This window comes from Salarias fasciatus, chromosome 6 (assembly GCF_902148845.1).
Source record: "Salarias fasciatus chromosome 6, fSalaFa1.1, whole genome shotgun sequence".
Classification (NCBI taxonomy): domain Eukaryota; kingdom Metazoa; phylum Chordata; class Actinopteri; order Blenniiformes; family Blenniidae; genus Salarias; species Salarias fasciatus.
Genome location: NC_043750.1, coordinates 30496271 through 30522329, shown reverse-complemented (window position 1 = coordinate 30522329; position 26059 = coordinate 30496271). Strand labels below are relative to the sequence as shown.

At 43.6% G+C, this 26059-nt stretch overlaps 1 protein-coding gene and 1 long non-coding RNA gene across 2 annotated transcripts in view; one reads left to right on the top strand and one right to left on the bottom strand.

Annotated features, from left to right (window-relative positions):
* Positions 1–858: 858 nt before the first annotated feature.
* Positions 859–26059, bottom strand: LOC115389700 (uncharacterized). Its single transcript, XR_003931621.1, has 3 exons — positions 25960–26059; positions 17633–17637; positions 859–868 (listed from the first exon to the last, which is right to left on the bottom strand). It is a non-coding gene; the product is annotated as an uncharacterized LOC115389700 (long non-coding RNA).
* LOC115389688 (uncharacterized) overlaps positions 3265–26059 on the top strand; it is a 34580-nt gene continuing 11785 nt past the window's right edge. Inside the window, exon 1 of the mRNA XM_030093221.1 lies at positions 3265–3420. Coding sequence (XP_029949081.1) covers positions 3381–3420 — 40 coding nt within the window. The 5' untranslated portion in view covers positions 3265–3380. The remainder of the gene's footprint in view (positions 3421–26059) is intronic.

Sequence of the window (26059 nt, the reverse complement as noted above, 5' to 3'; positions counted from 1 at the left end):
CGCACTGGTTCGGTTCCGGTACCAGACCATCACCGGGATGGATGCTCCCTCTAGCTTCTTCTTTAGCCTGGAGAAAAAGGCCGGACAGGGAGAGTGATCCACGTACTGCTCTCAGACACGGGGGAGGAGATCACCGAACCATGCCAGATACGGAGGACGGCGGTGGGCTTTTACTCCTCCCTGTACGGGAGTGAGTTCAAGGAGGAGCAGGAGCTCCTGGAGAGGTTCCTGAGGGGACTGCCTCGGGTCTCTGAGAAGACCAACGAACAACTGGAGGCCTGCCTGGACATGCAGGAGCTGCGGGCAGCGCTGCAGGCGATACCAATGGGCAGGTCTCCTGGGATCGACGGGCTCACCGCCGAGTTCTACAAGGCATTCTGGGACATCCTGGGTAGGGATGTCCTGGACGTATACAATGAGTGTCTGGCCTCTGGTTCCTTGCCAGTGTCCTGCAGGAGAGCAGTTCTCACTCTGCTCCCCAAGAAGGAGAACCTGCAGGACATCAAGAACTGGCGCCCCGTGTCCTTGCTCTGTGTGGATTACAAACTCCTGTCCAAGGTCTTGGCCTCCAGGCTGGGGAGGGCTATGGAGCAGGTCATCCACCGTGATCAGACCTACTGTGTCCCCGGCAGGTCCATGGTGGACAACGTCCACCTGATTCGGGATGTTTTGGAAGTCTCTAGTTCTTTGGACATCGATGCTGGTCTGATTTCAGTAGACCAGGAAAAGGCTTTTGATCGTGTTGAACACAACTTCCTTTGGAGGGTCATGGAAAGTTTTGGGTTCAGCGCTGGTTTCATAGCTAAGATCCAGGTGCTGTACAGGGACATTGAGAGTGTGCTGAAGATCAACGGCAGTCTGTGTGCTCCTTTTAGGGTGTGTAGAGGTGTCAGGCAGGGCTGTGCTCTGTCTGGGATGCTCTATGCGCTCTCCCTGGAGCCCATCCTCTCTAAGCTACGTTCCAGTCTGCAGGGTCTGTTTTTACCGGGTTTTAGTGAAAGCATGATTTTATCGGCCTATGCAGACGATCTTATTGTTTTTATAAGGAATCAAGGGCACGTAGATATTTTAGTTAATATTATTAAAGATTGTAATGTGGCATCCGCAGCAAGGGTCAACTGGGGGAAGAGCGAGGCCCTTGCTGTCGGCAGGTGGCATGGCGGTCTCCCAGTTCTTCCCCAAAATTTAACATGGAGGAGGGAGGGCCTCAAATATCTGGGCATTTATGTCGGCAAGGAACATTTTGTTCAGAAGAACTGGGAGACCGTCATGGAAAAGGTGGAGGCTAAGCTCTCCAAGTGGAGGAGGCTCCTCCTAAAAATGTCACTTCAGGGCAGAGTCTTGGTTTTAAACAACCTGGTTGCATCCCAGCTGTGGCATCGACTCACCAGTGCGGACCCTCCTCCAGGTCTCCTGGCTCAAATTCAAAAGAAAATGGTTGATTTCTTCTGGGATGGTCTGCACTGGGTGCCACAGGGGGTGCTGTTTTTAGACAGAGAGGAGGGGGGCCAGGGCCTGGTCCACTTGGCCAGCCGGACCGCCACTTTTAGACTCCAGTTCCTGCACAGGACCGGCGGATCTGGTGTGGAGAGGCGTGGCCAGCTGCATCCTGAGGCGGGCCAATAAGTTGGGGTTGGATAATGTTCTGTTTTTAACTGATCCCAAATTTCTAAATCTCAAGGGGCTGCCTCCATTTTACCAGGGTTTATTTAAATGCTGGGCCTTGTTTTCACGCAGAAGGTGCCTGAAAGCCGACTCTCTGCACTGGCTGTTGAAAGAACCCCTGATCCACGGATCCAGACTGGACATCAGCGGAGCCTCGACCCCCGGCCTGACCGGAAGGCTGATCCAGTCTGGGACCCTCACCGTGGGTCAGCTTGTGGATGCTGTGGGGCCGGACCTGAATGACGCCCAAGCTCTGGGCTCTCTGCTGGGGATGCAGTCCATCCGGGTCTCCCAGGAGCTCCTGGAGAAATGGAGGAGTGTGCTGACGCCCAGAGACAGGAGCCTGCTGAGGAGATACAGCCAAGGAGAACTCTCCCCGGATGCTGACGACCCCTTCCCCGAGGTCCTGCTGAGCCTGGAGCTGGGGGATCTGTCCGGCCCCCTCCTGAAGACCACACAGCCTGAGAGACTTTGCACAAAGCAGACAAAAAAATATTTTACAGGAACTGTGTGAAGAGCATCCACAAGGGTGGACTGAGCAACAGGCCCCCCACTGTGTGGTCACAGAGACTGGGACAGGCTGGACCTGGACCCGGCCCACAGTGGAGGATTTTATACAAGCCCCCCTTGAGAAAACGGACTGGAGACCTCCAGTGGAGGATTTTACACGGTGCCATCGCCTCCAATGCTTTTATCTCTGTCCTCAACCCTGCTGTTTTAAACACATGCCCCTTCTGCCATCAGAGAGAGACTGTCTACCACATTTTTACTGAGTGCAAGAGGCTCACAGGCTTCTTCACTCTTTTAATGGCGGTTTTTAGTCTTTTTAGTGTTGCTTTTAATGAGAGAACTTTTTTCATGGGAGCTGGCGACAAACAAAAAGAAAAAAACAAGTAGCAGCTCCTAAATTTTATCTCAGGAGAAGCCAAGATGGCGATTTATGTCAGCAGGAGGAACAAGGTGGAGGGCAGAGAAGGACAGGACGTCAGAGAAGTGTGGCAGGTCAACGTCAAATCCAGACTCTGGCTCGAATACCGGTTTTTTTAAACAAAAAAAATGATTTAAACGCTTTTAAAGAGGTCTGGTGTTTTAAGGACATTCTGTGCTGTTTGGAAAACAATGAACTTCATTTTGCGCATTTTTTAATTTGAAAGTATGAATGGTTTTTAAGAGTCTGACACACACTGTATCACTGTAAACTGTGTAAATAAAAGTGTTTTTAAAAATCAAAATCTCTCTCTCTCTCTCTCTCTCTCTCTCTCGTATTTAATAGTTTTTCTGACTGAGCTGTTTTCAAACTGCTCACTTTAATTTCTCCTCTTCCTCTTTGTCTCTCGTCCTGCTCTCAGCTCCTACCTCCACTGAGTTTTTACAACCAAGAACTAACAAATAATAATTCTAACAAAATAAAACCCAGCCAGTCCTGGATTGTCTGGAGTTTCCAGTCAGAGATTTAAACGTTCACTGGAGAGGAGAAGGGAGCACATTACATTTTTCCATCAATTGATTTTCTGTCTCTTGTGTTCTACTTCCTATTTCCTCACTCCTCCCTTCATGCTCCCCGAGGCTCATATTTCCTCTGCATACAGGCAACAGGCTGCTCTCTGGGTGGTTTCGTCTTGTTTTGGGTGTTTTGGGGGATTTTTGGATTTACAGCCTTTCTGCGACCCTCAGGTCTTGCTGTGAACTCGCCATGTTGTTGAATCTTTAACTCGATGATGGATCGTCAGGAATCGATCTTCTTCCTCTGTTTCGGTGAGTTTTGATCCAAACGTTTTTAATCTGATAACAAAAAAAAGAGCCTCCAGCTTCCCTCTTCTGAAAGACAGTGTGGAAAACACGACTGTTTTTATAGAATAATCGAGTCAATAGAAGCTTCAGAAGCTGCACAAAGTCAAACAAATATTAATTAAAACAGGATTTTTAACTCCTGTTCATTCTGCTCACTGAACTCATTTATTTTATTAAAGGCATCAGACAGAACCAGGATCTCCTAATTAAGAGATAAGATGTGTAATTTAGTGAATCTTCCATATTTTACTTATCTTTTGGCAAGAAAATAAATGTTTCTTTTAAATTATTTTGCAGTATTAAAACAATAATATAATTAAAATACAATAAAACAACAGAAAATGAAATCGAATAAAAGTGAAATAACATTATTCAATTGATTTACAAAAAAAAAAACGTATCGCAGATGAAGAAGTGGTCATGTAGTGATGTATTGTTCACTGTGGAGGCTAAAATAAAGCAATGTGTGGCAAAGCAGGGGTTATAAATATTATGTATGTTGCTGGACAACGCCACCTGGGGAATTTCACCCCAGGAAATAAACTAAAACTGCTAAGAGGCTACACCGGTTCGGATCACCAAGAGGCATGAGACAGTATTCAAGTTTAAAGGAACGAATTTATTAAACAATTGTTAAAATGAGGTTCCAAAATATTGTGGGGGCACCACACATAGATACAGCACTGAATGGAGTGGGGATGGACTGTGTTGGGTACCTTTGCACGACAAAATAAATTGAGGGAGGGGAATCAACAAATATCACCTGTGTCACCGCACACACACGAACTGAAAAGTGAAAAAACCGCCACCAGTGGGAGGGTCGCCGTCTGGAGCCCACTGCACCTGTCCACAAAGAAATATAATAAAATGACTGTATTATGCCAGTTGGTAAGTGGCACACCCGCACACATACACACACACACACAGGAAACAAAAGCAGTACACAGAAATCAGATGAAATGAAACAAAGTACAAGTAGCTAATAATCAATAAATCAACAATAAACCAAACAGCATCAATCGAACGGTGGAACCCGCAGGTTAAAGGTGCTGTAGGCAGGATTTTGCAAGTCAATGCAAATTTTTCTGTTTTCTTTGGATTAAATGTTAGAACCATTGATAATCCTTTAGGAGTGTAGCATAATTGCACTACCGCGAGGGCGCAGCGTTTCCATCTGTCTCTGTTCTCTCTGTTCTGAGCTGAAACGAAATCTCGACAGCTCCAGGTATCTTTGACCAATCAGAAGAGCCCCTGAGGCTCTAACCGTGATTGGTCGAGGGGCGTTTGTCACAGGTTCTTGTGGGAGAGGCTTAACTTGCGTAAGGGCGTGATGTCAGAGAAAACAGGACAGGATTGGCTGTGCTGGGTTTCAAATCGCCATCTTAGATGGGTCAAATCGCCATCTTGCTTAGGTAACCCTAAGGAAGATGGCGGAGATGCGGAATCCTGCCTCCAGCACCTTTAAAACAAAATAACATAAAATCAAGCCAATAACCAAAAAACAGCAGTGTCGCCCAAAGAGCTGTTTCAGCCAATTACGCTCTGCAAGGATCTCACTGCAGCGTCACAGCAGGTCAGGCCGTGGAAAGGTTTGGTACAATCTATGGCACATATTATCTATTAGTCGGGAAGTGAGTGTCCGGGGGGACACTGTGCGATTTCGAGGGGATTTCACCATGATTTTGCCGTCGCAGACCACGCTGCGTCATGGTGGCAACATCGTAGCGTCGGGACGTCAGGTCGGGAGGTCGTGAGCCGTACAGTGTGAGAACACTCACGAGGAAGGATTAATTGCTGCTACGTTCTAACGATAATGCTGCGACCTCCCGATCAAACTTCTGGCACGTCAGAAATTTTCGCTGTAGCCCGTACAGTGTGAGTGGTGTTACGTCACGATTCTACGTTCGCACCTGCGCAGAAGACACTGGTGGAGCTAACTATACTCATCATAACGTTATTGGCTACAGATGAGGAATTTGCCTAGGCAGTATAGTGTTTAAAGCAACATTGGCTGGTTCACTGTGGCTCAACGCTAATGCTAATGCTAACGTGAAACTATCATAGCTACAGTAAAACAATATATAGTTTACATTAACGTTACCTCAAGCTCCTGATGAAGGATGGACATCCCATAACGACCACGTCTCCTCAGCCATTCACATACCCAAATCCTTTTCTTTTTTTTCAGTTTCAGCACAGAAGACAGCGCACACAACTGCAACAACTTGCTGCCTGCTCGCCGTCTTGTTGTCATGCACGCTGTGGTTGTCATAGGAACGCGGAACCTTGGTTTTTCGTTGTTTACACTCGAGCACGTCGTGCCGTCACACGCCGACTGACGCCGTGGTTGTCAATAATCTTGACCGACAGCAGTCGTACAGTATGAGTGCACATGTGGTCGGGTCAGATAGAGCACGAGTGACGAACCCGATCGTGCAGTGGGAGCATTTCCCCAACAGTCAGATTTCTAAAATCGCACAGTGTCCGCCCAGGAGGGAGAACGGACAATGGCACTCACCACGAGGACACGCACAAACCACCCACGGTAGTCTCCAGCGGGGCAGCCCAGCCCCGAGGAACCATCACCCGCACGCGGGAATCAACAGCGGGGCGATCCAGCCGCAGCAGCAGCGGCCAGCAGCCTGGAGCAGGGAACGGGCTGTCAGGATTGCGCAATATGGCACGCCAAGTGGTGGGGGTACAGCCAATGACGTATAGAATTATAGTAATTCTATACGTCATTGGGTACAGCTGTGCACCTACCTTTCAGCTGCAGGAAGAAGGTGCACCACAACAACTGACACGTTCACAGCACGCGCAACCAATGCCTCCGTCTCAGCTGATCACGCCGCAAAACGTCACCGCGGATGAGTGATCCCAGAGGAGGGGAGAGAGAGATCCAGCCCGACCCACAATCAGTGAAATGACAAACACCTGTGCGGGAGTAGGAGGGGCGATGGGCAGCGCACCTGTTACACATGCATCAAAGGAATGCCCGAAAAATATTTTGAACAGCTGTCCACTGCAGTGACCAGTATACATGAACAGTTTAGTGACCCCGTCGAAGAATCATTTTAGTCGGAGGACTAAACAAACCAAAATGAAATAAATTAATAAATAAACTATTGAAGAAATAGATGCACCATTAAATGATTACTTAAATGTGTAATTATTAAAAATTAAATACTTCATTGTGTAATTAATTGGTTATAGTAACAATTCGTAGTATATATACATATATATATATATAAATCTTCAAATTATTTCACTGTTGAATGCAGTATTTAATGGTTCAGTGTTTCAGCACTTCATGAATTTATTTTATCTGTCAAACTCAAACATCAAAGTCAGAGGGCGGATCTTTATATTGGTTGCCCTGCACATCAAGCGAATACAGATGGATAGTGGAGAGCTACTGAACACACTCATATACACTTGGTGGCGCTGTTCTCGAGTGTTCTGATGGAAACACACACAGTGTCTGTGTATAGGTAGTAAATACAATGGATTTTTCTTTCGTGAGTCTCCCACAGCGTTCCAAAATCCAGTTCTGAAGATTTCAGTGAGTTCAGCAGGACGTCTCCATAGTGAACATTTGAAACAGGATGTAAATGTCATTGGTCCAGGCTGTCACATGACGTGGACAAAGGAGACACTGTGATCGGGCAATTCATGCAAAACTTTAACTCATGAAATAAAATGAACAGATGACTTATGTGAAAATCAGAGTCTGGTGAAGCCAGGGTTGTAGAAACTAGTGATCAAGACCAGAACATGTTCTGAAACCAGCCGCGTTATGTGTTTACTTGCACTATGAAAATCTACATTTGTGAATGACCCAACTCTTTTTGAAACCAGCATCATCGCCGTCGGCTGGAATTTCCCTGGCATTACAGCTTTTTGCACTTCCCCATTATCTTTGTTTTAACAGCAGAAGTTGGCGCTTGTGTATGATGGATGCAAAAGCATCTGTAAAGAAAGTGAAAGTGAGAAAGAATATGCTTTAATGCTTTACCTTTTGTTGTTCAAACCACAATCTGAAGAATGAGGGAATATCTCCTTTCACGTCTTTCCAAAGGACATAAAACGTCGAGAATGTTAAAGCACTGTAAAAGCAAAATCCTATGAGAGGCAAGTCTGTTTAAGTTCGGTGTGGGAAACATTTCTTTGAGTAATTGATAAAATTGTTGAAAAAAAACCTTTCAAGTTGCCATATCAACAGCTTACATAAACAGTGGTATTGCAGCCTAATATGCATTCACCAGATTGTCCACAGCAAATATCAGCATGTTTTATATTGCAAAAAAGTGTTTTGTAAGCTGTTTCATAATGTTGGTTAAAGAAGTCATAAGACGTCTAATTAGTCACCACACTTCAAGCCTCTTGTATTTTACTCAGATGAACCAGTAGAGATGACATCTGAAACAGAAGAAACGGCAATGATTCACTTTACAGCCTCCAATGTACAGCAGCCACCACGGGGCTCGTTTTCACTGAGTGCCTGAATAAAGTGAAGACACCACACTATCATGCTGGGGGCCTCTCTGTTGGTTTGGATACTTTATTGAACAAAACTTTGTTTGAAGCGGCTGAAAACCAAGGGGGGGACTGGGTCCTGCTGGTTGAACCACCTTATCTGCTGCTTATCTGCACTTTAATTATGTGATGCTGCCTGAATTTATGAAAGGTGGAGATCACTAAGGTAATCAAACAGTGGTGATGGTTGTCGATACCATCTTGTGTCTCAGTGAAGTGTTGATCAGGAACATCAGAGTCAGGTTGACAGGTTGAGGCGTGACGTTGAGGCGTGACGTTGAGCAGCGCCGAGAGGCAGAGCATGTCTGGCACAGTTGTGAAATGTTATTTCTTGGCATTTGGTCATTTGATTTCATGAGATGGAAAAACTGAACGCAGCAGAAAAGTCCAGCATCTTTCATGACTTTAGTGATACTCCACTGCACCAAGACGAGAGCGCTGTTGATGCAGGTCTATAAAGTGCTGAGTGCAAAACACAGTGAAAGCTTTGTGAAAACTGAAAGTGCTGAGAGTGTGTGGATCACAAGCTACTTGTTTGTCACACAAACCATAACGTCAAATGTTTTCAGTTTCAGAGTTGAAGAAGAACTCTGATGTTTGATTTTTTTTTTTTTTTTTTACATTTGTGAAGTTAAAAAGAAACCTGAAGAATAAACCAAAGCATTTAGTGAATTATTTCAGACTTCATGAATTCACCCATATGCTAAGAAAGACAGATCTATTTCTCTTTTAGATGCTTCTGGAGCTGCTGAGTTGATGCTGTTCATTTTCAGTGATGCTGTTGTCTTCAGGGAATCAGACCGGATGTCCAGATGAATCACATAGCAGACAGACCACTGGAGTCTGACCAGAGACATTAAACCAATCAGACTCTGACTCAGCAGGAAGGAACATTCTCTCAGTAGCAGGAAGAGACTCAGGACACAAACATGCTGCAGTGGAGTCACGATGCATCACTGAGAGGAAACACAGGGAGCACAACACCACACAGGACACTGATATGAAGGAAAACATCCAACACAACTCAGACATGAAGCCTGGACCCCATCTGGAAGAGGAAGTAGAGATGTTCGAATTCCGATACCAGTATCGGAAATTGCGCCGATACTGCCGAAAATACTGGCATCGGTATCGGCAAGTACTGGAGTCCAGGCACCGATCTGATACCACATAATTAATTAAATTAGTTATCTATTTACTGGTCAGTTCCGTTAGCTCCTTTTAGCTCCGTTAGCGCTGACACTTCTTCTTCTGTAATGTTTTAAGGCAGCCTGCGTCCCATTGGTTGCACTACCGCCATCTGCTGGTCGTTAGCTCTGACACAGTTCTTTGCCGCTCCACTGCTGCAGCTGCTGTTCTTGAGAAGAAGAATGGATCACGTGACAGAAGTACAGCGCCTGTTAAAGGTGCTGTAGGCAGGATTTTGCTAGTCAATGCTAATTTTTCTGTGTTTTCTTTGGATTAAATGTTAGAGTATCCATTGATAATCCTTTAGGAGTGTAGCATAATTGCACTACCGCGAGGGTGCAGCATTTCCATCTGTTTCTGTTCTGAGCTGAAAAGGAATCTCGACAGCTCCCGGTATCTTTGACCAATCAGAAGAGCCCATGAGGCTCTAACTGTGATTGGTCGAGGGGCGTTCGTCGCACGTTCTTGTGGGAGGGGCTTAACTTGCGTAAGGGCGTGATGTCAGAGAAAACAGGACAGGATTGGCTGTGCTGGGTTTCAAATGGCCATCTTAGATGGGTCAAATCGGTGGCGGAGATGCGGAATCCTGCCGACAGCACCTTTAAAGAAGCCGTTTGCCGATATTTAGAGTAGGGCTTCTGCTCTTTGGATTTTTATTTTTTGAATGTGACTTCATAGGTTGGTTTTGGACTATAACATTTTGGAAAGTAATATTTTAAATTGCTGTTGAACTATTTTTTTACTGTTCTATTTAAATGCCTTGTTCATTTTACTATGTTATGTTTGCACCGTAATTAAAAAAAAAAACCCTAGATTTGTTTATTAAGTTACTGTTGCACTACTGTTATTTATACTGTTTTATCTAAATAACTTCATTTTACAATATTGTGTCTGCACTTTAATTTAAAAATGCAACAACATATATTTCTAGATTTATTTAAGTTGTCGTTGCACTACTGTTTTATATTGTTCTATTTAAATTCCCTTTAATTTAAAAATATTGGGGCTGCATTTTGTTATTGAAAATAATTATTCCTACATGATTTAGTTCAATTGTATTGGCACTGGTGTTTTTTATACTGTCCTATTTAAAAATAAATGGCTTGAATTTGCTGTATTGATTCATGTTTTAGAGGGTTTAACCTGAGCCAGGCCTCACCACAGTGATAATCATGTAACAGTCGTGCAGGCGAGGCATGGTATTATTTTATAATATACTGGTATCAGATCGGTACTCGGTATCGGCCGATACCCACACTGTAAGAAATTACCAGGATTTCACAATAGTCAACTGTAAAATTGCACTCTAAATTGCAGTATTATTACTTTACAGGATTTAACTTTAATGTTCACAGTATGACACTGTAATTTAGAAGTTTACTGTAAAAACAGTGCCATCACAGTAAACTATTGTATTATTTGTTGTTTTAATTATTACTGTGATTTCACAGCATTTTATTGTGTTATTTCAGTGGAAAATACTGTATTAAGACTCTCCACGCAAAAACACAGCAAATTACAAGAACCGCACTGAATTGTGGAACGTGCCGCGGCTTTTTTCAAATATGATTAACTATTGGTATATGGACTTGATACCACCCCCATGGAGAACAAGAGAAGATAATTTAGCCTTGTTTTCCACCATTGCATTCACTATATCGACATTTAAAATGAGTGTGACACCCACCTCACCGAAGGCTGCGAGGGACAACCACACGGAGGATTAACAGGTTACTTGGCTTGATGAACTGTTTGTGTGAGCTAAAGGGACGTTGAGTGTCACTGTTTGCACCACATTTTGATTTGAGGCTGTGGCCGCGGTAATGTTAGCAAGTTGGTTTGATTTGGTCCAAAACACCCACGCTAACGTTAGCTTACGTTTCTCTTTCATCTTGCATGTGAAATTCTCTGTAGAACAGCACCTAGGCTAATATAATGTCAAGCGTTGTTTTTTTTTTTTTTTTTTCAAAGTATTTCTTGATCCATGAACGGCTTGCAGGGTGTTTGTCTTTTAGGCCTTCTGCTCCTGATGGCATACTTCCAAGACCCCAAAACCTTCATCATGCTTGGGACTGATTTAAGTTGTTAAAAAGATAAATAAGCATGTAGTGATTGCATAAGTAAGTATAAAATTTGCTGCAACAGATGTATGATACAGGGATCCTATTTTACAGCCATGTGCCACTGCTGCTGATGTGCAAAGGACACAGGAGCTGCTGAGCACCCCCTGCTTGATTGTACAAGGTATTGTTACTTTGATTTTAACTTTATATTGGTAGGAAAAATGTGAAAACTGTGAATATTTTATAAATGATTATAAATTCATTACATATGTCTACTGACTGTAACTGGCTGACTGATGTTTTGAAAATGTTTTTGCTAAATTCTGTGTCTTATCTCCATCTCTTCTGATTGTGATCGTTTCTGATCATTTTTCCTTTGAGCATTTAAAGTTCCTCACCATCTCAGTGACACGTTCAGCATTCCACATCTTTATGACAGCATACATCTGCTTATTTCAGGTGACCTGATGAAGCCATGGGCGTGGACGTTGTCGATTGAGGAAAGAGTGGTGTTGGGACCATGCAGCTGTTGCAAATTTTATACATTTTATAAAGGAGCTTGTATGCTTGTTCTGAATATGTTGGAAGCATATTTGCCCTGTAAAATTTCCTGTTAAATGTAATATTGCACTTTGCTCTTATAGCAAGGTGGAATAAAAAGTGAAAAAAGTCATTTTGTTCTGTTTTCTTTGTTGTGCTTAAAGTGAGAGGGTGCAGTAAAACTACAATTAACACATGGATTTTTCAGTATATTAGACTGATAATTAAATTAGGGCCACACGGTGGTGCAGTGGTTAGTGCTCGTGCCTGACAGCAAAAAGGTCCTGGGTGTAAATACCAGCCGGGGCTCAGGCCTTTCTGTGTGGAGTTTGTATGTTCTCCCTGTGTGTGCGTGGGTTCTCTGGCTTCTCCCACGGTCCAAAAACATGCATGTCAGGTTAATTGGTCACCCTAAATTGCCCCCAAGGTGTGAATGTGTGTGTGAATGGTTGTATGTCGCGACAGAGCGGCGACCTGTCCAGGGTGACCCCGCCTTCGCCCACAGCAGCTGGAATTGGCTCCAGCCACCCGCGACCCCGAAAGAGAGAAGCGGTAGAGAATGAATAATTAAATTGTAAATTTACAGTAAATTATTGGTTAATAATTGCATTACTTTTACAGTAATTCAACATAAATATTTTCACAGCAATTTACTGTACTTATTTCACATTAGTTTACAGTAAGTCCACAGTTAATTACTGCTATATCACGGTAATTCCTTGGGCATGGCAACCACGAATTTACAGTAAAGTGTTGCTGTTTTATTGCAAATTACTGTGGAATAATTACACTGAAGTGCTGTGAATTAATTACTGTAAATTGTTGTGAAAATATTTACAGGTAATTGCTGTGAAAGTAATGCAATTATTAACCAATAATTTACTGTAATTTTACAGTGAAATTTCTTACAGTGCACAGTAAAAGCACCGGAATCGGTATCGGGAGGCAAAAAAAATGGTATCGGAACATCTCTAAGAGGAAGTAAGGTTACGTTGACCCCCCGCTGTTCCCTGTCCGTCTGTAACTTGTACCCCTTTCCCACTGCAACTAGCGGGTCGTCCCATGTCTGCCACCCGCTAACTATCGCCTTAGACACCTTTCCCACCGCCTGCAGACCCGCGTTTCACCTCCTGCTGGCGAGCCGCGTCGCTGCGTTTTCCCGCACTGATGGTGTCCCACGTTGATGACATCATCAGCGCGACGGAGCAAAACGAAAGTAAACAATGCAGCGGAAAACAGTCCCTGTTACCTGTAGACGAATCTCCTCTTCCCCATGGATCAGGGGAAGCTCTCTGGTCTCGCTATCTTGCCATTGCTGGGTCATGTTGACGAAGGAAATCTCACGCTGTGTCCAGAAACAACAACTAGCGCGCTAACTTAGCCGCGCTGCGTCAACGTCATCATGTAAGTTCCCGGATGTGTCCCTCCCACTACAAGCCGCTACAAACTCACCCAGGAATTTACCGGGTCGATTGCAGGGTCAACGACCGGGGTCGAAATCCCGGGTCAAACCTTTTCCCACTGCCATGATTTAGCGGGTTTAAACGGGTTTTTTGGCCAGTGGGAAAGGGGTATTGGTTGGACCTGACACTGGCTCAGTTGTGTTGACCCATCTACCACTGATGTCGAGCGCACCGTGTTTGTACTGTTCTCCCTCAACGCCTTGCCAAGGTAAACAGCAAGATAACTCCTCTTCAATAAACCACGTAGGCACTTGATTTGGTTCAAGTCTTTATGGTCCAGTGAAGTAGGGTAAAACTACAACATAAAATACAGCACATACAGAATGTGACATAAAATGTATACAAAAGAAAGTTACAAGCTTAGCTCAAATAAAATACAATATGACTTATCTTCATGTTACAAATGCAGTATTTATGAGTTCCAAAGTCCATATCTGTAACTTAAAACTCACCGACGATGCCTTCAAAGCTACCTTGAAACACTGGAAGGTATTTGACATCTTTATATTTACTGGAAAGACTTATCAAAAGCTGAGCTTCATGCTTCTGGCTCACCGCAAACCCAAATCGCCCAAAGATGATGTCATCAACAGGAGACGATACACAAAAAGGGTGTTATGCCAACCTTGGCCAGTAGATGGCGACAAATGACTGAATAAACTTGAACAAATTCACAGCAGATATTTCTGACAATCACAACATAAACAGAACACTCCCCGTCTGATACCAGGGGTATCACTATTGTTTTCTTCCAAATAAATTGCAATCAACCCAGAAAACTTCAATGTTAATTTAGCCTCAGCAATTGTTAACGTTTCAACATACATGTACATCACTGATGCTTAACACTTATTTATCATGAGGAATGAGTAAGATCAGTTCATTCACAGGTCTGAGAAGTACTCTGGTTCCATCCTTTCCAGCGACTCTCAGCTGGACCTTGCGTACTCTTCCATCTTTGCTGGGGAACACTTCAGTGATGATGCCAAGAGGCCAGTCATTTCTTTTGCTTTGACTGTCTTTGAGAAGTACCAAACTGCCAACTGTGAGATTTGGTTGGTCGGACAACCATTTCCTGCGTGGCTGAAGTGTAGCCAGGTACTGCTTCCGCCACCTGTCCCAGAATGTGTTAGACAGGCTTTGAACTCTTCGCCATTGTTGCTTGTATAAGTCCTTGTTGTCAAATCCCCCAGCCGGAGGAGGACAAGGGCCTACCTTCTGAGTCAGCAGTGATGCAGGTGTGAGGATGAAAGGGTCGGATGGGTCAGTGGACACAGGCACAAGAGGGCGGTTGTTCACGATAGCAGTGACCTCTGCTAATAAGGTAATGAGCACTTCATGTGTAAGTTTGGAAGAGCCCATCTGCATGAACATCGAATCCAGGATACGGCGTGTGACACCAATCATCCTCTCCCAGGCACCTCCCATGTGCGAGGAATGCGGGGGATTAAAGGTCCAGGTGGTGCCTTGGTCCAAGAGAAATCTTCCTACTGCTCTTTCATCAGCAATGGAGGGAATTCCCAGCTCTTTAGAAGCTCCAATGAAATTTGTCCCTCTGTCAGAGCGCAGGTGTTTCACAGGTCCTCGGAGTGCTTGGAATCTCCGGAGTGCGTTGATCAGGCTTGAAGAATCCATGGACTCAATTACTTCGATGTGGATAGCTCTGACAGATAAGCAGGTGAAAAGAACTGCCCATCTCTTGCTTTCGGCGTGGCCTCCTCTTGTACGGCGTGCAGCCACAGACCAAGGACCGAACACGTCCATGCCAACATTAGTGAAGGGGGGTTCCGTGCTGAGTCTATCTGGTGGCAGGTCAGCCATTTTCTGAACTTCACATTTTCCCCTCTGTTTACGGCAGACAATGCATTCAAAGATTACTTTGTTGATACATCTCTTGCCGCCCAATATCCAGTATCCAGCAGATCTGACAGCACCCTCGGTGAAGTGGCGCCCTTGGTGTCGTGTCTGTTCATGGAAGTGACGCACAATGAGGGTAGTTACGTCGTGACGTCCAGGTAAGATCAGTGGTCTCTTTTCGTTAGGTCCTAAGTCAGCAGCTGCAAGACGTCCCCCGACTCTCAGGAGGCTTGTCGAGTCCAGAAACGGATCCAAAGACCAGAGTGGACTGCTCTTAGGAATCTCAGCGTTGCGTGAGAGACATTGAAGTTCGTTTCCAAAGGCTTCGTACTGGGCTGTTTTTATGATGACCATTGCGCTTTGGATTAGAACATCCACTGTTACAGAGTGGCAAACATGCCATTTCTGACACTGTCCATTGCTCTTATCACTTTTAAAACACTGGATGATGTGGATGAGGGTACCGATAGCCCTTACGAGTGAGCTCCAACGTGAGAAGCGGCTGAAACGTTGTGAGCTGAGATGGTTGTGCACCGTTGTGGACAAAGTGGTGACTTGTGGCCGGATTTCAGGATCCTGCTCTGGATGTAGGAGTTCGAACGTCTGCTCAGTAGGCAGCATGTTGTCAGGTTGACACAAGAACTCTGGCCCAGTAAACCACATAGTGTCTTTCAGGCGACCTGCTGGAACTGATCTGGTGGCGATGTCTGCCGGATTGTGCTGTGTGTGCACATACCTCCACTGTTGCGGTGTTGTACTTCGTCTGATGCGTAGAACGCGATTGCTTACGTAGACGTGGAATCTTCTTTTCTCGTTAAAGATGTACCCAAGTACAATCCTGCTGTCAGTGTAGAATGTAACTGCATCAAACTTGGTGTCCATTTCCGAGATGATAGCTTCTGCCAGATTCACTGCCATGACTGCGCCGCATAGCTCCAAACGAGGGATGGTGTGCTCTGGGCGAGGTGCGAGTCTGGTTTTACTTGAAATCAGTCCTGTGTGGTATTGTCCATCTGGTACTGCAGTTCTTAAATAGGCAACTGCTGCAACTGCTCTTTCTGATGCATCTGAAAAGACACATAGCTCCACTCGCTTGGCTGTAGACAAGGACACGGGAGTGTAGGCTCGGGGAATTGTCAATTGTTCGAGTTCTTGAAGAGAATCTGGTAACGCTTCCTTTTACAGTACGGTAATTACCATGTATTAACATGGTAATTGCAAGGTAAGTACCATGTAATAAGGAGAAGTTACTGTAGAATTACCATGTAATTACAGGATAACTATGTTGCTAATTACCTAGTACTTTTAGAGTAATCACCAAGCCAATTCCAGGCAAATACCAAGTAACTACCTGGTAGTAAGTATTAATTACTGGGTAATTATAATGTATATAGCAACTATGTCGGTAATTGCCAAGTACTTACTAAGTAATTGCTAAGTAATTACCATGTAATCGTTGGGAAATGTCGACTTTTTACTAGGTATTACTAGGTACTGCTAGGTGTGTACGCTATGTATTTCCCTATTAGTCAAGTGTTTTTTACTACTTACCTGGTAACTTCTTAGTATTACCCAGTAACTACAACATTTACCTGGTAATTACGGTTGAACTGTAGACTACTGCAAAAGGAAGTGAGGCCTGCTTCCACACTATTACCTGGTAACTACTTATTCATTACCCAGGAACTGCAAAAATACCTACCTGGAAATTACATAGTCATTAAAGTGGATTTGTACTGTAAAAGGAAGTGAGGTCTGTTTCCATGTTATTACATGGTAATTACTCATTTATTACCCAGTAAATAGAAAAATATCTACCTGGAAATTACATAGTTATTAAAGTGGATTTGTACTGTAAAAGGAAGTGAGGTCTGTTTCCATGTTATTACATGGTAATTACTCATTTATTACCCAGTAAATAGAAAAATATCTACCTGGAAATTACATAGTTATTAAAGTGGAATTGTACTGTAAAAGGAAGCGAGGTCTGTTTCCATGTTATTACCTGGTAATTACTCATTTGTTACCCAGTAAATAGAAAAATATTTACCTGGAAATTACATAGTTATTAAAGTGGATTTGTACTGTAAAAGGAAGCGAGGTCTGTTTCCATGTTATTACATGGTAATTACTCAGTATTTAGCCCGTTACTTGGAAACTTTCACATTACTCCACACACTTGCGCCAAAAATGCATCAAACCCCATCAGTGTCTGTGATACAGTGTCTGAACAGCACACTGTGTCTGTCAGGAGATCAGAGTTTCCATCAAAACCACCATCATCAGCTATCAAATTACATTAAGATGAACGCATTATTATTACATTTCCTCACTACGAACACCTCACTGTGACAGACATGCAAAAACAAGAGAGCTGCCAAAGATAAACGTTTTAATCAAATGGAGTTCAACTTCTTATAAAACAATTTACAAAACAGTGCACATTTTTAGAAGTCAGGCACCTTTTTTCTTTAAGAAACAGAACAGATTTCTTTTGCAAAAAACAAAATACAAAAAACATTGATAAACAATCACTATAAATCAACATTAATAAGTGCACTGCTCCAGTCTTGTGAATTCACATCATGTGTTTTCTGCAGACCCATCTACAGGAACCCTTGATCTCCATCATCCCGAATACCCAGGACCGCCGTTGCCAGGTGTTGTCACGTTGTCCACGTCCAGACTTGTACCTCCCTCGGCGTGATGGAAACGAGGACAGCACAACTGTTCCTTCTTAATGCTCAGGGTTTATTCACTTTAACACCCAAACCCCAAACGTGAGAGCTGAAAACATACAAATATACATATTAATAAACAGAAACTTACACAATAAACAAATATACACATTGCACAAAACACAAATATCTTTAAACCTTCAAACATACACATGAAACCGACATTACAACCGAATCATTCACCCAAGCCTGAACCACAGCCACCCAGCACCAGCTGCAGAGCCACCAGGCTACCACCACGATAATGATCAATAAAACACCAAGAAAAACGGAAACATACACACCTCACTGGCTGCTTCACATTGTAAAGGAGGTAAGCCGTTTGTTTTTGCTCTTTTCACGGAGTTTTTTGTTCTTATTTTCTCTCTCCGCGTTTATCTGTGCATCACTTAATGTGGTCCTACCCGGAACGTTCCGCCGTAAACACGCTTTCTGTCATTAGAGTAGGAACCGAAATTTAATTAAATATAAATAACACTATATCACCAAGTGTTTGCAGACGTTCTGCCATAAATAAGCTTTCTCTCAGTCGAGGCAGAACCGAAATTTATTAAATATAAATATCACCGAGTGGCAGAACTAACCCTCTGCAGACGTTCCAGGTAGGACCACATTAAGTGGTGCACACAAACGTGGAGAGAAAGGAAACGCTCCAAAAAGTATGTAAAAAGAGCAAAAACAAACGGCTTACAATGTGATGCAGCCAGTGAGGTGAGTATATTTCCTTTTGCTTGGTGTTTTACTGATCATTATCGTGGTGGTAGTGTGGAGCTCTGCAGCTGGTGCTGGGTGGCTGTGGTTCAGGCTTGGGTGAATGATTCGGTTGTAATGTCGGTTTCATGTGTATGTTTGAAGGTTTAAAGATATTTGTGTTTTGTGCAATGTGTATATTTGTTTATTGTGTAAGTTTCTGTTTATTAATATGTATATTTGTATGTTTTCAGCTCTCACGTTTGGGGTTTGGGTGTTAAAGTGAATAAACCCTGAGCATTAAGAAGGAACAGTTGTGCTGTCCTCGTTTCCATCACGCCGAGGGAGGTACAAGTCTGGACGTGGACAACGTGACAACACCTGGCGACGGCGGTCCTGGGTATTCGGGATGATGGAGATCAAGGGTTCCTGTAGACCAGACGGGTCTGCAGAAAACACATGATGATGTGAATTCACAAGACTGGAGCAGTGTACTTATTAATGTTGATTTATAGTGATTGTTTATCACTGTTATTTGTATTTTGTTTTTTGCAAAAGAAATCTGTTCTGTTTCTTAAAAAAAAAAAAAAAGTGCCTGACTGCTAAAAATGTGCACTGTTTTGTAAATTGTTTTATAAGAAGTTGAACTCCATTTGATTAAAATGTTTATCTTTGGCAGCTCTCTTGTTTTTGCATGTCTGTCACAGTGAGGTGTTCGTAGTGAGGAAGTGTAATAATAATGCGTTCATCTTAATGTAATTTGATAGCTGGTGATGGTGGTTTTGATGGAAACTCTGATCTCCTGACAGACACAGTGTGCTGTTCAGACACTGTATCACAGACACTGATGGGGTTTGCTGCATTTTTGGTATAAGTGTGTGGGGTAATGTGAAAGTTTCCGAGTAACAGGCTAAATACTGAGTAATTACCATGTAATAACATGGAAACAGACCTCGCTTCCTTTTACAGTACAAATCCACTTTAATAACTATGTAATTTCCAGGTAAATATTTTTCTATTTACTGGGTAACAAATGAGTAATTACCATGTAATAACATGGAAACAGACCTCACTTCCTTTTACAGTACAAATCCACTTTAATAACTGTGTAATTTCCAGGTAGATATTTTTCTATTTACTGGGTAATAAGTGAGTAATTACCATGTAATAACATGGAAACAGACCTCACTTCCTTTTACAGTACAAATCCACTTTAATGACTATGTAATTTCCAGGTAGGTATTTTTGCAGTTCCTGGGTAATGAATAAGTAGTTACCAGGTAATAGTGTGGAAGCAGGCCTCACTTCCTTTTGCAGTAGTCTACAGTTCAACCGTAATTACCAGGTAAATGTTGTAGTTACTGGGAAATACTAAGAAGTTACCAGGTAAGTAGTAAAAAACACTTGACTAATAGGGAAATACATAGCGTACACACCTAGCAGTACCTAGTAATACCTAGTAAAAAGTCTACATTTCCCAACGATTACATGGTAATTACTTAGCAATTACTTAGTAAGTACTTGGCAATTACCGACATAGTTGCTATATACATTATAATTACCCAGTAATTAATACTTACTACCAGGTAGTTACTTGGTATTTGCCTGGAATTGGCTTGGTGATTACTCTAAAAGTACTAGGTAATTAGCAACATAGTTACCCTGTAATTACATGGTAATTCTACAGTAACTTCTCCTTATTACATGGTACTTACCTTGCAATTACCATGTTAATACATGGTAATTACCGTACTGTAAAAGGAAGCGTTACCGAGAATCTCTCCAACTTTTCCACGATTTCTCCTTTTCCGCGGGCAGTGGAGCATCCCAATCAGGAGAGACAGTGGAGAGTTCGCGAAGGAGTGCCTTTCCTTCAACTGTCACTGGAGAGACGAAACCGAGGGGATCGTACAAGCGGTTCACTGTTGAGAGGACTCCTCGTCGAGTGTATGGCTTTTTCTCATCTTCCACACGGTAAGTGAAACTATCTGACTCCAAATCCCAGTGTAAGCCGAGACTTCGTTGGACTGGTAAATCATCAGAAGCCAGATCCAAGTCTTTTAGTTCTGTGGCACGATCCTCGCAGGGGAAGGCCTCCATAACTTCTTTGTTGTTCGAGACCAGCTTGTGCAGTCGTAGATTTGAGCGAGCGAGCATTTTTTGAGCTCTTTTCAGCAGGCTGATGGCTTGTTCTGCTGAAGGGAGAGATTTCAGTCCATCGTCTACGTAAAAATCTCTACTCACGAACCGTTCTGCGTCTTCTCCATACTCGCTTTGACCTTCTTGAGCCGCACGCCTGAGACAGTAAGTAGCCACGGCAGGAGACGGGCTGTTTCCAAACACATGGACATTCATGCGATATTCCACAACCTCTTTGTCTGGGTCATTGTCTCTGAACCAAAGGAATCGGAGAAAGTTGCGGTCTTCAGGCTTGACTTTGAAGCAGTGGAACATCTGCTGTATGTCCACAGAGAAGGCTATTTGGTCTTTCTGGAAACGTAGGAGAACGCCAATAAGGCTGTTGTTGAGGTCCGGTCCCGTTAATAGCACTTGATTGAGCGACAGTCCTTTGTGTTGTGCACTGGAGTCAAAAACTACCCTGATCTGAGAGGGTTTCTTTGGATGGTAAACTCCAAAACACGGCAGGTACCAGTGTTCCTCCTCGGGTTTCAGTACTGGAGCTAACTCTGCATGTCCATTGAGGAATATCTTCTCCATGAATGTGACGAACTGATCTTTCATTTCTGGCTTTCTTTTGAACGAGCGCTGAAGTGAACTGAGACGTTCTTGGGCTTGAGCTCGATTGTCTGGCAGCTGGGGACGATGGGCTCGGAAGGGCAGAGGTGCGACCCAGCTGTTTTCCTTGTCCTTGTAGACCTCGTGGTCCATAATGCTCAGGAACTGCAGATCCTCCATAGACGGGGCTTCTGCATCATCATTCTTGGTTGTTTGGAACACGTCATTCTCCGAAGTATTGGTGTGACCGTGTCTGTGTGAGAGGGAGTTTGAATCAGTGTCACAGTATTTCTCCTTCACCATGTAGCTGTTCGAGCACGGCTGGAAAAGGGTTGGGCGTCCATTTTTGAGTACGTTGGTGTAGTAGGAGTGAACAACGGGAGGCTTATGTGCACTTCCAAGGCAAACTTCGCCCACGATTACCCAGCCCAGGTCTAGCTTCTGAGCGTAAGGGGCGTTGTGTGGGCCGTTAACCTGTTTCCGTACTTTGTGGACTCTGATGATGTCCCGACCTAGCAAGAGTAGGATGGGAGCCTGTGGATCGAGGTCGGGAATGTGCTTCGACAGGTGTTTCAAATGGGCGTGGCTGGAGGCAACCTCAGGTGTTGGGATTTCTGAACGATTGTTTGGAATTTCGTTGCATTCGACCAATGGTGGCAGAGTGAGTGCAACAGTACCATCGATGGCCTCCACCACAAAGTCACGAGCTTGCCGGCCTTTTGTCTCTATTGTACCTGCACATGTTTTCAGATAGTAGGGCAAGGGACAACCTGAGACGTTGAAAATGCTGAAGAACTCAGACCGCACGAGAGATCGGTTACTTTGGTCGTCCAATATGGCGTACATACGGACTGATGCCTCAGGGTTAGTGGCTGGATATACTTTCACGAGGCAAATCTTTGAACAGGACCGCCCTGGGACGTCTTTCCCACATACCTCAGTGCAGGAGGCTGAGACAGCGATCTCCCCGCCATCCTCTGGCGCAGGGTCCACTGAGCTGCTGGGTTTCACTGCTGGACCAGCGTGTAAGGCTGCTACGTGCGTGTTGCTTCCACACTCAGCGCATGTTATCTCTTCAGTGCAGTTCTTTGCCAAATGTAAAGCCTTGCAACACTTGTAGCACACTCCGTGTTTCTTTAGGAGCGACTTTCTTTCCTCTATTGGCTTGTCTCTAAATCCACGGCACTTGTAGAGAGGGTGGGGTTTGTTATGTAGCAGACAGTGTTTGGACGGGTCCTGTTTGACAGCAGATGGAGATTCGGAAGGCATAGGACATGTATGAGAAGACACTCCAGTCTTGAGAACAGCTACTGCCCTCTGGCCTTCAGACTTGAATATAGGCTTGTGTGGACCAAGCAGTTCATTGTTGGGAGATGCCAGTGAGAATCCCGGATCATTACGCATTCTTGCCTGCTGACATACAAAGTCCACAAAGAAGCTGAATGGGGGATAGGGAGCCTCGTGTTGTAGCTTGTAGTTGAAACCTTGAGTGAGCCACTTTTCTTGCAGGTAAAATGGCAGTTTCTGCACAATAGGATTTATTCCTCGGGGTGTGTCCATGTAGTTCAGTCCAAATAGATCTCCATCCTCCTTTGCAGCCTGTATTTCCATCAGTAAGTCCCCCAATTCTCGCAGCTTGCGGCCATCTTTATTTTGGACTTTGGGGAAGTTCTCTAGTCTTTTAAAGAGAGAGCTTTCGATCACCTCTGATGCGCCATAGCACTCATACAGTCGATCCCACACAGCTCTTAGTCCATGTTCTGGGTGGTTCACATAGACTGTCCTTATGCGCTTAGCATGTTCAGCTGAGTCTTTGCCTAACCACTTCACAAGGAGGTCAAGCTGCTCGCTAGCAGATAGGTTGAGGTCTCTGATGGAGTTCACAAAGGAGGCTCTCCACGCTCTGAAGGATTCGGGACGATCATTGAACTGCACAAGCCCAGTAGAGATGAGCTCGCGTCGGGCCATAAATCTGACGAGGTCTGACATGGCTCTGTTTTCATTAATCTGGGTGTACATAGGGCTTTGCTGCAGGTACGTGGCTGGGGCACTGGGAGCAAAACTGGAACTATGTACTGGCTTGTCAAATGCGGCGTCACTGTAGCCCTTTGGTATGAACATCTTCTCCGAGTGAGATTTCAAAGGCACGTGGTTAAGGCGATGTGGTTGTTGCACATGCTGTTCATTCTGTACCTGCAGATTTCGGGTTTGGTTGTCTCGAGCTACAGAATGGTACGAAGAAGCAGTGTGGGCACCTTCAGGAGTCTGGACATCCGGCTTGAATTCAGGAGCGTTCTCTGTGTGCTCTGCTGCGCTATTTTGGGACAGTTTTTCAACATATTCTTTAGTGCGTTTTTTAGAATCATCAATTGGAACATCAATATCACTGAATTCCTGATCAAATTCCTGTTCAAATTCCTGTTGTACTGCTGCCTCCAACACGTCTGCCCTGGCTGCTGTAGCTGCAGCACGTTTTTCAAGCCGAACTTTATCCAGTGTTTTTTCCACACGTTTTTTCTCCAGATCTAATTCTGCTTGTTTTAATTTCAGTTCATTCTCCTGTGTAGCGAATGCTACTTCGGTCCTTGCAACCTCTGCCTCAGCCCGTGCATTAGCAGCAGCTAACCTGCTTGAGTTTTTAGAGCTCTTGGATGAACTGGAGACACGAGATCTGGTTTTTACTGATCTTGGGTTAGAAGCCTTTTCTGCCTGCATCTTCACTTGATCACATAGTGCTTACTTGAGATGATTAAGTCGTGAGGTCCAGACGTTGTCCTCTTCCAGGTGTGAAGATTAGCCGGCCAGAAGACGTCGTTTTACTGTACTGTTCTCCCTCAACGCCTTGCCAAGGTAAACAGCAAGATAACTCCTCTTCAATAAACCACGTAGGCACTTGATTTGGTTCAAGTCTTTATGGTCCAGTGAAGTAGGGTAAAACTACAACATAAAATACAGCACATACAGAATGTGACATAAAATGTATACAAAAGAAAGTTACAAGCTTAGCTCAAATAAAATACAATATGACTTATCTTCATGTTACAAATGCAGTATTTATGAGTTCCAAAGTCCATATCTGTAACTTAAAACTCACCGACGATGCCTTCAAAGCTACCTTGAAACACTGGAAGGTATTTGACATCTTTATATTTACTGGAAAGACTTATCAAAAGCTGAGCTTCATGCTTCTGGCTCACCGCAAACCCAAATCGCCCAAAGATGATGTCATCAACAGGAGACGATACACAAAAAGGGTGTTATGCCAACCTTGGCCAGTAGATGGCGACAAATGACTGAATAAACTTGAACAAATTCACAGCAGATATTTCTGACAATCACAACATAAACAGAACAGTGTTCGTTCAGCAAAGTGTCTTCTAAAGAGTTTTATGTTTTAGAGTTTCAAACAGGGAGACCCCCTTTAGTTACGATCAGAAAAACGTCAATCTATTCTTATAGGTTTTTCCAAAAAATAGTGAAAATAAATATTAATGGAAAAGCTAGAAATTCGGAAAAAGGCAGAAAATTAGCAAAAAAGTTTTTACACTTAAAGGAGGTGGACTTTTCTGTGTATAGATAAAAAGAAAGTTTGACTTTTTGCTATAGAAACAGATAAAATGACTGGACCGGATATCACGTCACACATACACATTGCAGCCCCCCTCGCAAATAATCCTAAATATTGAATAATAATGAAGCGCCCCACCAGCCTGTCCAGTGGACACAAAAAAATGGCAGTGGATGGTAAAGTGAGACATTTTTGGGAGGACAAAGATCCAGAAATATTTCTGGAATTAATAAATGAAGCAAACAATGTGCAAGTGTGTTGTTTGTTTTGTGGCAGAGAGACGCTCTCTGATGGCATCATCTCATGGCGCACTCTCCTCTCAGTAACCGCAAAATAATAACAAATGGAAACATGCGTAAAGTCGCATTTTCACTAAATTTGCTAAACTATTTCGTAATAAGCCTGACTCATGTGACCGAACATTGACAGTATGAACCATGTCAGCTGGATCCGTGTGTGACCAGTTCAGACTATCATAGACTCGAACAGAGGACCCAACCTCCGGACACAGCAGACTGACTGGGTGCTCAAGTGGCTCACTGCAACACTTTTGCTCTTTATAAAACAGCAGAGACAGTCTGAACTGTGGAACTTCAAATGAAAGCTTGATAGTAACAGTTTTAGATTATGGAGACCTGCTGTACATGAATGCCTCAGCTCAATGTCTTCGGAAGATTGACACTGTTTATCATGCATCATTGAGGTTTATTACCAACTGTAGAGCTTTGACTCATCATTGTGATTTGTATTGTCGTGTGGGATGGCCGCCCTTGTCCACCAGGACGTTGGGACATCGGTACATTTTTATTTACAAGGCCATGCTTGGTCTACTGCCCTCCTACATATGTAAATTAATCACACAAAGAAGTGTTGATTCTTACGGCTTGCGTTCAAATGATCATTTGTTGCTCTGTGTTCCTTTTGCCAGAACAGAACTGGGAAAAAGAGCTTTCATCCACTCTGCTCCCACTACATGGAATACATTACAAAAAAACTGGAGATTAACTGAGCTTATCCCATTGAACAAATTTAAAGCCAGACTGAAAGCACTTGAAATGGACTCTTTAAATTGTCATTGTTTTATGTAATTTGTTATGGATTTTGTTTGATGTTTTTATTGTAACAGTTGTAACTTTGCTGCCTCTTGGCCAGGACTCACTTGAAAAAGAGGTTTTTAATCTCAACGGGATTCTCCTGGTTAAATAAAAAATAAAAAATAACAAA